The sequence below is a fragment of the Pecten maximus genome, chromosome 16 (genome assembly GCF_902652985.1).
Source record: "Pecten maximus chromosome 16, xPecMax1.1, whole genome shotgun sequence".
Taxonomy (NCBI): domain Eukaryota; kingdom Metazoa; phylum Mollusca; class Bivalvia; order Pectinida; family Pectinidae; genus Pecten; species Pecten maximus.
This window is the reverse complement of record NC_047030.1, coordinates 33,009,859-33,023,117: the sequence shown is the minus strand read 5'-3', so window position 1 is coordinate 33,023,117 and position 13,259 is coordinate 33,009,859. Positions and strand designations below refer to the sequence as shown.

The following is a 13,259-nucleotide window of genomic DNA, read 5'->3' as shown; positions in this document are numbered from 1 at the left end:
GGTGCCAAACTCTTATCTACCAATGCGGTCGGAGTCCGATTCCGCGATCGGACCTGAAAATTAAGATATCGGGTAACCTGCCCGACCAAGTGGGTTTTCCACGGGTACTCTTGTGTTCTTCTATCAGTGACAACAAGAGTGACAGACCTAAGTTGATTTATAACTTGTTTCACAATCGTTGTAAATAAATAAAGTTTATATACAAAATTAAAACATGGTAAATTTATTCTTATTTCGTTTAAAACCCGCAACAGTGATTAACTTGACTAGCTACCGTGCCCATTATTCCAATAGAGTTTTCTTCCCATATACATTGTATTACGACCGTTGCCGAACTCAATTCAGGCAAACTTTTTTTTTATACATTTAGTCTTCTACTTAATGTAACTTGAACATCTCAGTCGATTGCCTTTATTTCATTCCAGGTCCTCGTCAGCGATATTATTTTCATTACTTACATGAATACGTTTGTATATGTATATTTGCTGGCTTAGAAGCCTATATGTAATCCTAGTAAGGTACTATACAAACAGCATTAGTATACATGTATGTATGTGCATACATAAACCTACCGCGTACACAAGGACCTGGCTAGATGTAAATTATAGTCATTTTTTTTACAGGACCAATTCGAGTTTCCTCTGGCCCTGACACCAGCCTTCGATATTCTGATAGCTAACTATATAGTTGTCTAGTTGTCAGAATGTCCTAGCTGTACCAGAATGCCCAAAGCCGGTGTCGGGCTAGAGGAATAGCCCGAATTTTCTCTGGCCTTGGAAATTCTGACAGCTAGATAGCTGGTCAGCACAAACATCTAGCTGTCAGAATGTCCGGTGTCCGAACGAGATCTAACTTCAGCTAATATTGACCAGTTTGTTGATTCTAGAATCCAACAACATATCTATGACAGCGAGAAGTGCTATGGTCTTTTGTCGGAATAACAGTTCTTCTGTGTCAATGTTTCAAGTTTTCTTTTTATACAATATACAACAGAAATAAACTTCTTGTATAAGGGTTTGATTCCTGCTTTTCCGAATACTACCGCATATTTGGTATCCAAAGGCTGTGAATGTCCAAACAACCTATATTTGTATAATATGACTTTATATATCGTGTACGTACTTGTCCGAAATGGTAAATGAAAATATGCAAAAGGTGTCTGTTTTCTTCTCATCAGTATCTCATCAGTCCAACATCAATAGATAGCCTTTTGGCTTATATTTATATGTATAAATAGTATTAGCAATTTAATTGTAAAAATAGTATTCATTTTCAGTTACCCGTCTTTGGAATGTATGTTATCCTAGATACATGTAGTTGGTTGGAATTTTGTGGCGTTTTTCTTGTGAGTATAGTATCAAATCCGATCTTGATTTGTCGTGTATATCGTCATTGTCATTTTTTAGTATGTACAAATGTATGTGTATGTATTGTATTGTGTTAAATTTATAATCTACATAGGTTGATACTGTAAAAATGATTTCGAGTTCTAGGTCATATATTTGACTATTTTGAAAAATTGCGAAAATAAGATACTCGTAAATGTAAGTCAAAGCGAAAAATAATGGCCCTATAGCAAATTTCCACCAAGATACGCAAAGTTCCCTCAAAGACTTTTGGGAAATCCGCAAAAAAAAAAAAAACCTTTTAGAGTACGAATTTCGAAATAATAAAAAAGTCAACACTTCGTCAAAGAAGACATATTTAATGTGTAAACAGCTAAGTCAAAACAGAGCAACAGATGAGCGTATTAAGAGTATTTTAGACAAACATAAATAAAGGCTAAACATTGATCATTCGGGAGCTATTGGTACTTTCCGTTCACGAAAATAACGAAAAATGCCACAGGTTCCCGGCTCACTGCCAAATTATATATCGACTGAATTAGGAACCAACACATGTCTTCCGGAAAACCTTGTCCATGTAATATCAAAATAAAAATTTACATAACTGAGATTAAAACAGGAAAAACAACTTTTAAAGTCATCACGTGCGGGTCATCATACAATGTACACCCCGGCTTCATAACACCATAATACTTAAAATCGTCAATAAACGATATGTGATACTTCGGTGACCCGTATATATACATTAGAATTTAACATGCCATGTCCTTATAGAAAACAGACAGATTGTTCCGTTTTTTCGAAGATTGCAGATTTACGCAGCATTGAAATTAAAAGGAACTCTCTCAGCTGTACATCAATTTCTACTTAATAAAGTTAAACTTCCAACAAAAGTTCCGTTTATTCAAATTTGTAATTTGAATTTCCGGTAAATTAAGGTAACATTTCTAGTGCATGTTGTGTGCATATTAAATGTAATGGTGCATATCGAGTGTTATTCAAGCAAATATTGTTGATTGTATCATTTAAACATTTATTTCCGATAAATGAAATATAAAGCTATCTTTATACTGAAATATAATTATGTTAATATTTTGAAATATTAAGAATAAAGTTGTGCTAAAAATGATAAAAAAAGACCCATTACATTGTATCAAACGCAACGGTACAGATTCATTAATTTGAATATTGTTTTGCAGTATACTGTAAAGTTGTTATTTCAGTGATTCAAATTTTAGAAGCTTCTTTATATAATTACCAGAAGCTTGAAAAAAAAAGTATCTTTCGCGGAAATTATCAAACGGGTTATAATTATCTCTTTTAATTCTTTTTTTAACGTATCCTATTACCGAGATTCAAGAAAATTGCGAAAAAATACACTTAAAATGACAACCTCAACAGTATGGTGCAAGCCCCGAATTCATTTTTTCATACATGTTCATAGACAGGCAAATCTCTCCAAGAGTGCTTAATGGTCTATGACTTAGATTCGTTCTTGAAGTTTGTTAAATTGCTTGTTTGTTTGTTGGGTTCATCACCTCGTGAACATCCAGTGTCAGTTTGAGGGGAGATATCCTAGTAGTAGTTGGTGACTACCTCACTGAACAATATACCCGTCGCATACCATCAAGAACAATTAGGGGTCAAGTGTCTTGCCCAAGAACATAACCATGACAGGCCGGCACGGATAGGTGGATTCGAACCATGCCCGTCGGATCTACGTCTGGGTTTACGTAGCCCGAGTTTCATCTAACCCTGACACCAGTAGCCGGCGCTCTAATCGACTGAGCTACCACAGTCCCTACATTCTGGGACGAACGTTATGTATAAGGTCCTACATAAAGTGTAACGACACAAATGACATGTATCAGTATTGTTTATCAATATAACAAACAAACAATATTTGTAACTTTTTCAGTACGCATGTTTTAAAATCCACAATGTTTTAAGTTCTCAGACAAATTGTGGTAAGCAAAGGGCGACAACTGAACGCAAGCACTTAGATCATGTAGAGATATTCGAGTATTTGAAAATTATGAAATTGAACACTATAGCTAATGGTTATTTTGATTGTCGATATTTTGCCGTGTACACACCACAAGGCTAGAATCTTGAGAGACAGCTATGCAATTATTGAATTGTAAAGTTGAACACCTTTGATAGCATTCTGCATACATGGCAATGCATGTATAACGCCCGTGTTATAAATTCTCCACTTTGTTTTTTCTGAAGCAAGCATACCAGCAACTGAAAATGACGAAAAATATAAAGTTGATACAAAAAATTGATTTATTCTTATTTAAATATCAGGGAGATTAAAAGATGGGTATAAAACAAGAAAAAAATCAGACTTAAAGCTAGTATATTATAAAGCAATATCAATACGTGTGTGTAAAAAATAAATCCAATGGTGAGAACGCCATTTCATTATTTCATTATAATTTTTTAAAGTTATTTAAATTTTCAATTAAATAAAACAAATAGTCAAAGTTGTTTTGTTTTTTTCAATAAACGCATGAATAAAATAACTATATATAATAATAATTTAATAAAGTATCGATTCATTGCCTATTTGTTTATATGAATCTACTAGAGTGGAAATCATCAAATTAAGGCGGACACCTGATGATGGTGGTGATGATAATAAAAGCGAACATAAAAAGAAATCACTGAGGTCATCGAATGAAATTACAAGGAAAACAGGGCAATGTTTTCAGTAAGAGCCCCTTTCTTCACTAATGACACCCGCCATATCAATCTACAAATATACATTTTTGAAGGTCATCTCGAACGACACATTTTACTCCAAATACAGGTCATAGGTCATGGAATCGGTACTGTATGTCACGTTCTCAAAATGAGAGCCATGGTAGTAATAATAAAACCAATAGTATACAGGTTAACTTCATTTCTGTTTCATGATATACCATTAAAAAAAGTCTGGTGTATCACATAATTATAAGATTCTGAATAGTTCATGTCTATGTTGCTTCCAATATATGAAAATATATCTTTTTTAGATTTACCTTTTTTCTTCAAACTCTTCTATTTCCTCAGGTCGGAGATTGCGTCGTTCATATCTCGGTGTCGGTAGTGCTCGGTCGGACTGGGAACGCTGCAGAGCATGAAGCCACATCCTAAAACAAACACATGTTTTCAGTTTGAAGTTTTGCTCACAGAACTAATAACTAAAATATTTCTAAATAGTATCACTCTTTTACATTTAAGATGAGAAATCAATAGTGTTTCTTACAAATAAAAGCATGATATTAGGGCGTTGTCTTTTCAGTAGATACACCAGTCCACGATAGATTTCATATATGCAGACATTGAAATACATGAATTTGTTATTAATTTGCCTTAATTGGTGTGATGATCAGTATGATGCTATTAAGATGAAAAAAGAAGCTGAATCATCTCCATCTTGGGTAGCTGAGGTTTTATACTATAGTAATATAATGTTATTAAACTATTAAAGGGGCATTCCTTTGTTTGAATAGAGTTTAGGGCGTCAAAATCAAAACTTTATGAAAAAAAATGTGTTTTTTCCAAGTAGTAAAAGTTTTGATCTTTACCTCAATAAGGCAGGTTTTACTCTCAAGATAAACCAGAGTTCTTCTAGTATTAAGTCCTGAAAATTCTTAATTCGACCCGAAGTATCACTACTTACCGCAAAAACATACGGTATATGTATACGATATACGCCTTTTTCTTGTACATTTCGGCGTTGATTTCATTACATGTAGGCACAAACACTCATATATTAATCATCGTTCGGACCTAGATTTCATCAATATAAATTGTGCATGTTTCTGATGTCCGAACGAAGGAATGCCACTTTAATGTATAAAGGTATTAAGGAGCATTCCAGTATCTGATTATGTTACAGAATTGTTAAACTTGTATATGTATAAATTTCACAAATTGCTTGATGTATTGCCTCTCTGTTACTTCATTGATCTGACATATACACATATACCTCACGTTCATGAGATATTTTACTTACTTAGATATTTACAGTCAAACATTGTTATCTCGAAGTATGTCCGGTCATGAAAAAACTTCAATATGTTCTGACTATGCGAAGTAACTGAGTCTAGTTGATATATAAATATATATATGTTTTGTTTTTGATTTTGTTGTTGTTGTTTTGTTGGGATTTTTTTAGTTTTTTTAGTTTTTTTCGAGTTAAGCAAAGTCCTCGAGATACAGATTTCAAGATAACGAGGTTAAGCTAAAATGTGCATGTATATGATGATTCAGCATTGCTCCATGAATGAATGACAACTCTCTGAAGCTAACTTAACTTTGAGTTCATTCAATAATTTCAAGACTTTCAACATGACTTCTTTTGAAGCAAAATTTTCAAGGAATACATTTATAGACCAAACCGTTTGATTTACCCGGTGCTTACTTGAAACTGTCTTGGTCATGTGCGCAGAATTTCAAAGAACGTTCGCCTGTGAGGATGATTTCTATGAGAAACTCCGTGTCTACGTTATTAGGTGGTAAGAGATGTCGACACTGAAAAAACAATACAATTGTAACATTATTACAATACACAGATAAAAATATAACAGAAAACAATACAACTGTAACATTATTACAATGCATAGATAACAATATAACAGAAAACAATACAATTGTAACATTATTACAATACACAGATAACAATATAACAGAAAACAATGCAATTGTAACATTATTACAATACATAGATAACAATATACATGTAACAGAAAACAATGCAATTGTAACATTATTACAATACATAGATAACAATATACATGTAACAGAAAACAATGCAATTGTAACATTATTACAATACACATATAACAATATAACAGAAAACAATGCAAAATAGATTTGAATAAAGTACCAGCCATGTTTTACGAGGATTTATCCAATACGATGATATCATTGATTATATTTTGTGCCCCGTATAGAACTTCCAATTTTGCTGATGAAAACGTATGCATGTATATCTTTGAATTTACCTACCTATAGACAAAAACATTCATGTGTGACACTCGTGAGACAGAAAATGCAGATATCTTGTCATGCTATTGAAGGATATGATATATTCAACGGTAAACCATTCAAAATTCTTTATTTATTATATAAAATTAGGCCGCTAAGTTGACAAAACTTTAAATGTGAAAATTTTCTTTCTTTATTTTCGGTATAGGAAATCAGTAGGTAGATCATGCAAATACCTTTTTTCCTGTGCGAATTGTCATGCAGTCGTTTTTTATGTTAAATGTTTTCTGTGGACGGTCCGATTTTTTTCCTTTGTAATATTTTAGGCTTCCACCCAACGATATCACTAGCCAACTCTTCTTCCATTTCCGAAAGAAGGTTTCTGGAATAAAAATATTAATTATATTGTCAAGTATGCAAAAACATCAAATAATACCGACATAATAACTAAACCATAATTCAAACTCAAACGAGGGGGGACTAAAGCACATGACGATTGGGGAAATTTAGAAATCATTTTACTTACATGTATGTATCTTTGATGTGCCCACTACCATGATATATATCAACTGTTATCGATTATTTCTTTACCAATACTGTTGGAAGATCTTTCATTTTCGTGTTGCCCAGTACGTGTAATGCTTTTTAATATAAACTTTATTTTATGCATTCAATTCATACATATACAATACACAATCATACAATCATAATTTGAATGGGATTCGGAAACAAGTATAAGACTTATATTAATCCGTTTCCTTTTATGACACATTAAGTAAACGGCAGCAAGTGGGAGAATACATAAGTGAGTAATGTAATACTTGTATAGATGAAAAATGGGGAAATTTGGAAAAGAGGAGAGACGAAAAGACTAGAGGAAAAAGATTAGAGAGGAATTTTATACCATGCTTTTTGACTCATAAGAATCGGTACATTCTCAATATCAATATGAGCCCACCTTTGTTCCACTTATACGTAAACTCGTGAAAAAATAGGTTTTCTTTACCCATAATGACACCCCAAATCTTTGATTATTTTCAATTGAAAGACACAAATTTTGTACTGGTGTATTATATACCGACAATACTGAATGTGGCAAAATTATTTGAAAACGTATTTTGTGGCAGTCATTAAAATAGTTCAATAATAAGAATAAAGAGAAGTTCCAACAGTTAGAATAACAAAGACGTCGCTAATATTAGTACTGTTTGTGTCGAAATCAAATATTCTCGTTATTGCTTAATTATACCGAGAAAGATAATAAGGTTTGGTATGCGAAAATATAGACCTACCTGTGCGCTCGTTTGTCAATAGGAGATCAGTAGTCTAACTGTCAATAATACAATATTCTCATTTTAACAACTAAGCCCGTTTCTTCTATTCATGTATATATATATTTTAGAATAACAAACAGAGATCACCAATATGTAAAAGAAGCCGTGATTTCAACTTCAAATCTTTTAACGGGACATTTCGTCGTTCGGACATCAGAAACATGCAGAATTCCTATTGATGAAATCTGTGTCCGAACGATGATGACATAAGTGCTTGTGCCTACAAGTAATGAAATTAAAGGCGAAATATACAGGAAAAAGACGTCTCGTTTACAAATACTGTATGTCTTTGCGGTAATTAGTGACACTTCGGGGCGAATTAAGAATTTGTAGTATATAATAATCTAAGAATTTTGGTTTATCTAGAGAGTAAAACTGTCGTGTTAATGTAAAGATTATATAATTTTAACTACTTTAAAAGAAAAACATTTTTTCCAGGGACTTTAATTTTGACGACATAAACTTTATTCAAACGAAGGAATGCCCCTTTAAAGGAGACCTGAATGTCACCAATTTGATATAAGTTAAATAAGTATAGAAATAAATCTGAAACTGAATAATACAATATAGTAAATGTTAGTTGTGAAAGGTTAAATTATTATGTCTATGCGTCAGATAAAGGTACATGTGCATGATAGTTATCAACTATTACCAATTTTAGTTGTCCTATAAATAAACATATCATCGATGCTTATAGGAAATGGTCAGCATACTACAGTATTTGAAAAAAAAAAAACTTTTTGGTAATGGGATTAATCTAACTAGGTCAGAAACAGCCAGATTTCTTTGTGAAATAGTGTTTGAATACAAAAGACTGTTTTGTAAACTTTAATCTCTTTGTAGAAATATAGGCCATTTACAGATTAATATTTATGCATATAAATTAAAAATGCATACTGTGTAGTATACAATTGAAGGTAGCATGTGACCAATCGTAAACTTTGATTTAATCCATTTATAAATTGAACGAAATCTTTGTCATTGCACAAAGACAATCAAAGAAATTGAATTTAATATATGTATCCGAGCAGAATGACATGTCATGAAATAGGTCATAACTAACATGTGTAAACTAAAGTAGACTTATAAATCTTTTTATAATATTTCATATTTGATCGCGTTTTTATGACAATAACATATTGAAATCGGCGGTGATGGGTTGTAGGTGAAGGTGAAATCCGTTCAATTTCATTTGGTTGTTAGCTTTCCATTTCAGAGATTTTCTATCATTAAAACGAATCTCAAATTCAACAAAAAGAGGACATATTACGAGCAAAATTACAGTCTTGCTTCATGCTTGATAGGCCTTGTTTTGTAAATGTAACTTTACCCCTGTTTGACCTAGATTTATATGATGAGAGTCGTTGATGAAGCAGAAGACGCTTAACCTCCAGATCACCTGGGCCTAGTTATTCAAAAGGTGATTAGCTTAATCACTTGATAATTGAAAAACTCATTTCTCCTTTACTTCAAAACCTGAGTGTGTGTATCCTTAAAATAGAAAGGCAGGAAGAGCCTGACGAGGGTTATAGTTTCAGAAAATTGAGTCAAGTTAGTTTTTCCATAAATGATTATATCAGGATTTTTGAAGTGTTTTTAAACTGTGATTAGCTTAATCACCTTTTGAACAACTGGGCCCTGGTCTTATTCTCCTTATAGCTTCCCCCAAATGTCTCCATGTCTGTATTTTTCCTATTGTGGGTATTCCCTGATGTTTTTTGAAATACGTGCTTACCGTGTTATTGTTATTATAAAAAGAAAACCAATAACGTTGTACTTGAACTTTCGAAGTAGTAAGCCCGTGCATTTCAAACAGGAAAAAGTATAATTAAAATACTAAACGTTCAATTAGTATATGAATCATGAAAAATAGAATGTAACTCCTCTTTCGCTGCCATCCCCCCCCCCCCCCCCCAAAAAAAACCACACATAGTTAGAATGTAACTCCCCTTTGGCGGTCATTCCCTCTACCTCCCCTCACAAAGTTAGAATGTAACTCCTCTTTGGCTGCCATTCCCTCTTCCTCCCCCCTCAAAGACATTTGATTGTCATTCACTGTCTCCTATCATAAAAAAAAGTATGAGGGCCTCGTACATATACAATGTAGTTCTTTTAAACTCATTATCTCTATGAATGGTGTATTATGATTCCCTGTTATTTGGCCTACTCGATGCTTTCGGCTCATTGACAGCATACAAATGTAGTTCTTTGTCCTGTAACACTTTTTGAGATAACGCTAGCTTTAACTTATCACTATTTACACTGAATAAACATATTTCCCCTCGAGAAGCACACACAGTAGGTTTTTAACTTTGGTATGGTAACTCCTTTACTAAATATCTACAATAATATACACTGTATATATTATTTGTTACAGAGATCAAGCATTGTACATACATTGTATAGTATTATCAACGTAAAATCTCGTATCACTAATATTATATACAGTTGTACCCACCTTTTAATTACTAAGCCTAAAATGTGTTTACGTTTAAACGGGTGTTATATATTAACATGTTGTTTACTTATCTTTTATTATATTTACTTATTAGCTACAAAATATCAGTTTGTGTACATATGTATGTCGCAATCATACAACATTATAAGACATTGCTGTTTTAAAAGATACACTCTTACTTACTACATATAGATAGATATATGGCTTAAAACTGTTTTGATGGAGCTAGAATTCAGTATAAATACCATTATGTTTCCATGGTATCTAATATAAGAAACCCTGCCTCAAATAAGACATTCATAAGAAATATAAGAACAAACAAAAAATTAAAATCACCATTGAGAATAGGTCAGGACCATAAGAAAGGGAGGGCTAGCGTTTTGAGATAACAGAACAGATATTTTAAATAGTTTTCGTCTTGGATATAGCAAATAAATTAATTGCAAGATCGCAGTCAATTCCTTCAAGGTTAGAAATGGAATCAGTTTCATTTAAGCAAAACCATGTCGAAAAATACCGAGATATATCGTGATTGAAAGACGAAGCATGAACAATTTTTTTTTGTTTCTCGCAAAGATCTTTACTTTCCCTACTCAGTATATATTCCTCATTTTAAACATTTATATTACAAAGATCACAGTTTTGTTTCTTGATGTTTTCTACGTTGAATATAGTACTCGTATGTAAAAAAAAAGGATGCAGTAAAACTTGTAATATATGACATATTGATGAGCTGACACTAGACAGATACCTTATCACTATATTGAAATGGCTGTTTCATGATGGATATTGATCAAAGAACACGTTTCATATTTCTAAAGAGTAAATCAATATAAGCCTACAATGAAACATCAGATTAACAAATACGATTTTATCTCCTCTATAACACTGGTCCAGTTTAACAATCGCTTCCAACTAAAATACATTGTAGAATCTGCAAATATCTCAATGGATTTTATTGATATATTTGTTCCTATAATGGCAAATAGAAGCAGACTGTTGACATAAGAAATTTTTAATCGTGTGCGCCTGTTAATGGAAATATTGGTATTTGAATCGTTTTTAACATAGGCACAGATCGTCTCTAGTAACATATGCCAGTTATGAGTAGGTTGGTGTTCTATAAAGATACCTTGATATTAAGGCAGGAATTAGGGGTAGGGTAGAAGAGTATTTATATATTAACTAATACTGTACATACATACATAGATAATGTGAATTTTTATTATGTTTAGCAAATATATGATCTAATATGATGTCATTCCATGATTTTCAACATTACGTAATTCCATGTATAGCTTATCTCAGCAAAGACATTACCCGCTGATAAAACGGACTGCGAAGATAAGCAAGTATAATGGTTAAATCATCATTGATCTACATTGTTTATAGTCCATTTAGTATACATTGTATTTTAATGACAATTTTCATGGTTAAGGCGTATGATAACTTGCCTTCATATGCCATGGAGTGAGGATTCTCTTTTAACCCTAACCCTAACCTTACCTTACCTTATGCACTAGAGACATCATTATCTACCATATAGCACACAGTGCTTGCCTTTCTGTGAATGAAACTGAATGTAGGAAGAAACACTAAGTATGTATCGACTATAAAAACAGGACAATTGTACATATGTCAAGTTCTCCTTTGATTGATGTACACTGTACATAATAGTTTTATCTTTAAAATTGTCAAAATAAAATTCTTCTCTTAATTCTTTTCCCTTTACCATTTAGATAATATTACAGATTTAATTATTTACAATGAAGAAAAGATTAACTAGACAACAGCTGATTTCTTCTTGAGAAAAAGAAGCATAAGTAAATCGTACTCACTTTGTCGATATATCCAGCCTTGTTTTAATATCACGACATCGTTATCGTCTAACGACAGGCCCATCCTGTCATTTTTTATATCGAAGTTCCAGTTTCCTTCGAACCCGACTCAGAACACCTTTGTTAGGCTACCTCATACACATAATGCAATGTGATTACCTCTTACCGAAATACTGCCACTAATTCTTACCGACTCATAACCCGTGATTCAATAAGTGTCTATAACTATACGTACACACAAACACACATATGTATAACTTACACTGTAATTAGTAATGACTCGTGTTCAATACAACATACATGTACTTGGTATACTTACCGTATAGAAGAATACCTGTGTTATAAATACAAAAATAAAACAATGAACACAATGGAATGGATTAGGCTGAAAACACGCATAATATACAAGCATTATACGCTTTTCAATTGTTAGTTTCTCTAACTTAGAACATATTGTTGATCACTCTTGATAATAGTTACGTTCATTTACAAATATCGTTAAGGGAAATTCTGATACGCATTCTGACTGATTCACTTGTAGTATATACATTTTATCGACGATAGAAGGAAATAGCTAACAATGACTTGTAAGCTAAGGGTGACAAATAATTTAATGGAAGCATATGCTTAAGCCAGAGATCACTGGTATATGTGCCTTCATCTTGTGTTGTATGCTTGATTTTACACCTCGATAGTTAACGGGGTCATACGTATCAATAAGTAAAAGTGGATGATTACAAGTATACACAACAAACATGTAAGTATGGAAGTGACTAATACCTAATAACAATATCTATATGGCAATGGTATAAACAAACATGCTGACTTTATAAAGAGCTGTTTATTTCCATTGATCAATGATGCATGTCATTCCGGGAGATCTGTATACTGTAAACTTAATCTATTCTGGCGTACACAAATTTTAGCGTATAACGGAATTTAAACAGATTACCATAGAAAACAAAATAATCAACGTCAACAAGCTCAATTACAAATAGGCAACTGTCCAGAAAGGAAAGGCCAAATGTTTTATTTTCCGTATACCTAAACTTACAAAAGATACAGGCCACAAAATGCCAAAAGGCCCTAAAGGACTATGACTTACTACATATACAATGTACTTAAAATCTCTTCTAGCTATTCTAGAATAGGAAAATACCGACCTGTAATAAAATAGTATATACTTGTTAACTCATACTCGACTGAAACAAAGGCAAAGTATTTTCTGCGTCATCGTCAAAATCCGCCATGTACAATTAAACCAAATCAGGGTATTATCTCCTATTCCTATAAACTCATATAC

General features: G+C 32.6%; 1 protein-coding gene across 1 annotated transcript; it reads right to left on the bottom strand.

The window, feature by feature from the left end:
* Positions 1-1,689: 1,689 nt before the first annotated feature.
* Positions 1,690-12,265, bottom strand: LOC117345021 (pleckstrin homology domain-containing family B member 2-like). The gene is made up of 5 exons (XM_033907947.1): positions 11,957-12,265; positions 6,563-6,708; positions 5,761-5,870; positions 4,373-4,483; positions 1,690-3,593 (listed from the first exon to the last, which is right to left on the bottom strand). The coding sequence occupies exons 1-5, from the start codon at positions 12,018-12,020 to the stop codon at positions 3,548-3,550; spliced, it is 477 nt and encodes a 158-aa protein (XP_033763838.1). The 5' UTR covers positions 12,021-12,265; the 3' UTR covers positions 1,690-3,547.
* Between the last annotated feature and the right edge of the window lie 994 nt (positions 12,266-13,259).

Coding starts and splice junctions, on each gene's coding strand:
- LOC117345021 (XM_033907947.1), bottom strand. CDS start 12,020: ATGGGCCTGTCGTTAGACGATAACGATGTCGTGATATTAAAACAAGGC. Junction 5,871..6,562: donor CAATTCGCACAGGAAAAAAG/GTATTTGCATGA, acceptor TTGTTTTTTCAG/TGTCGACATCTCTTACCACC. Junction 4,484..5,760: donor CATGACCAAGACAGTTTCAA/GTAAGCACCGGG, acceptor TGTTTGTTTTAG/GATGTGGCTTCATGCTCTGC.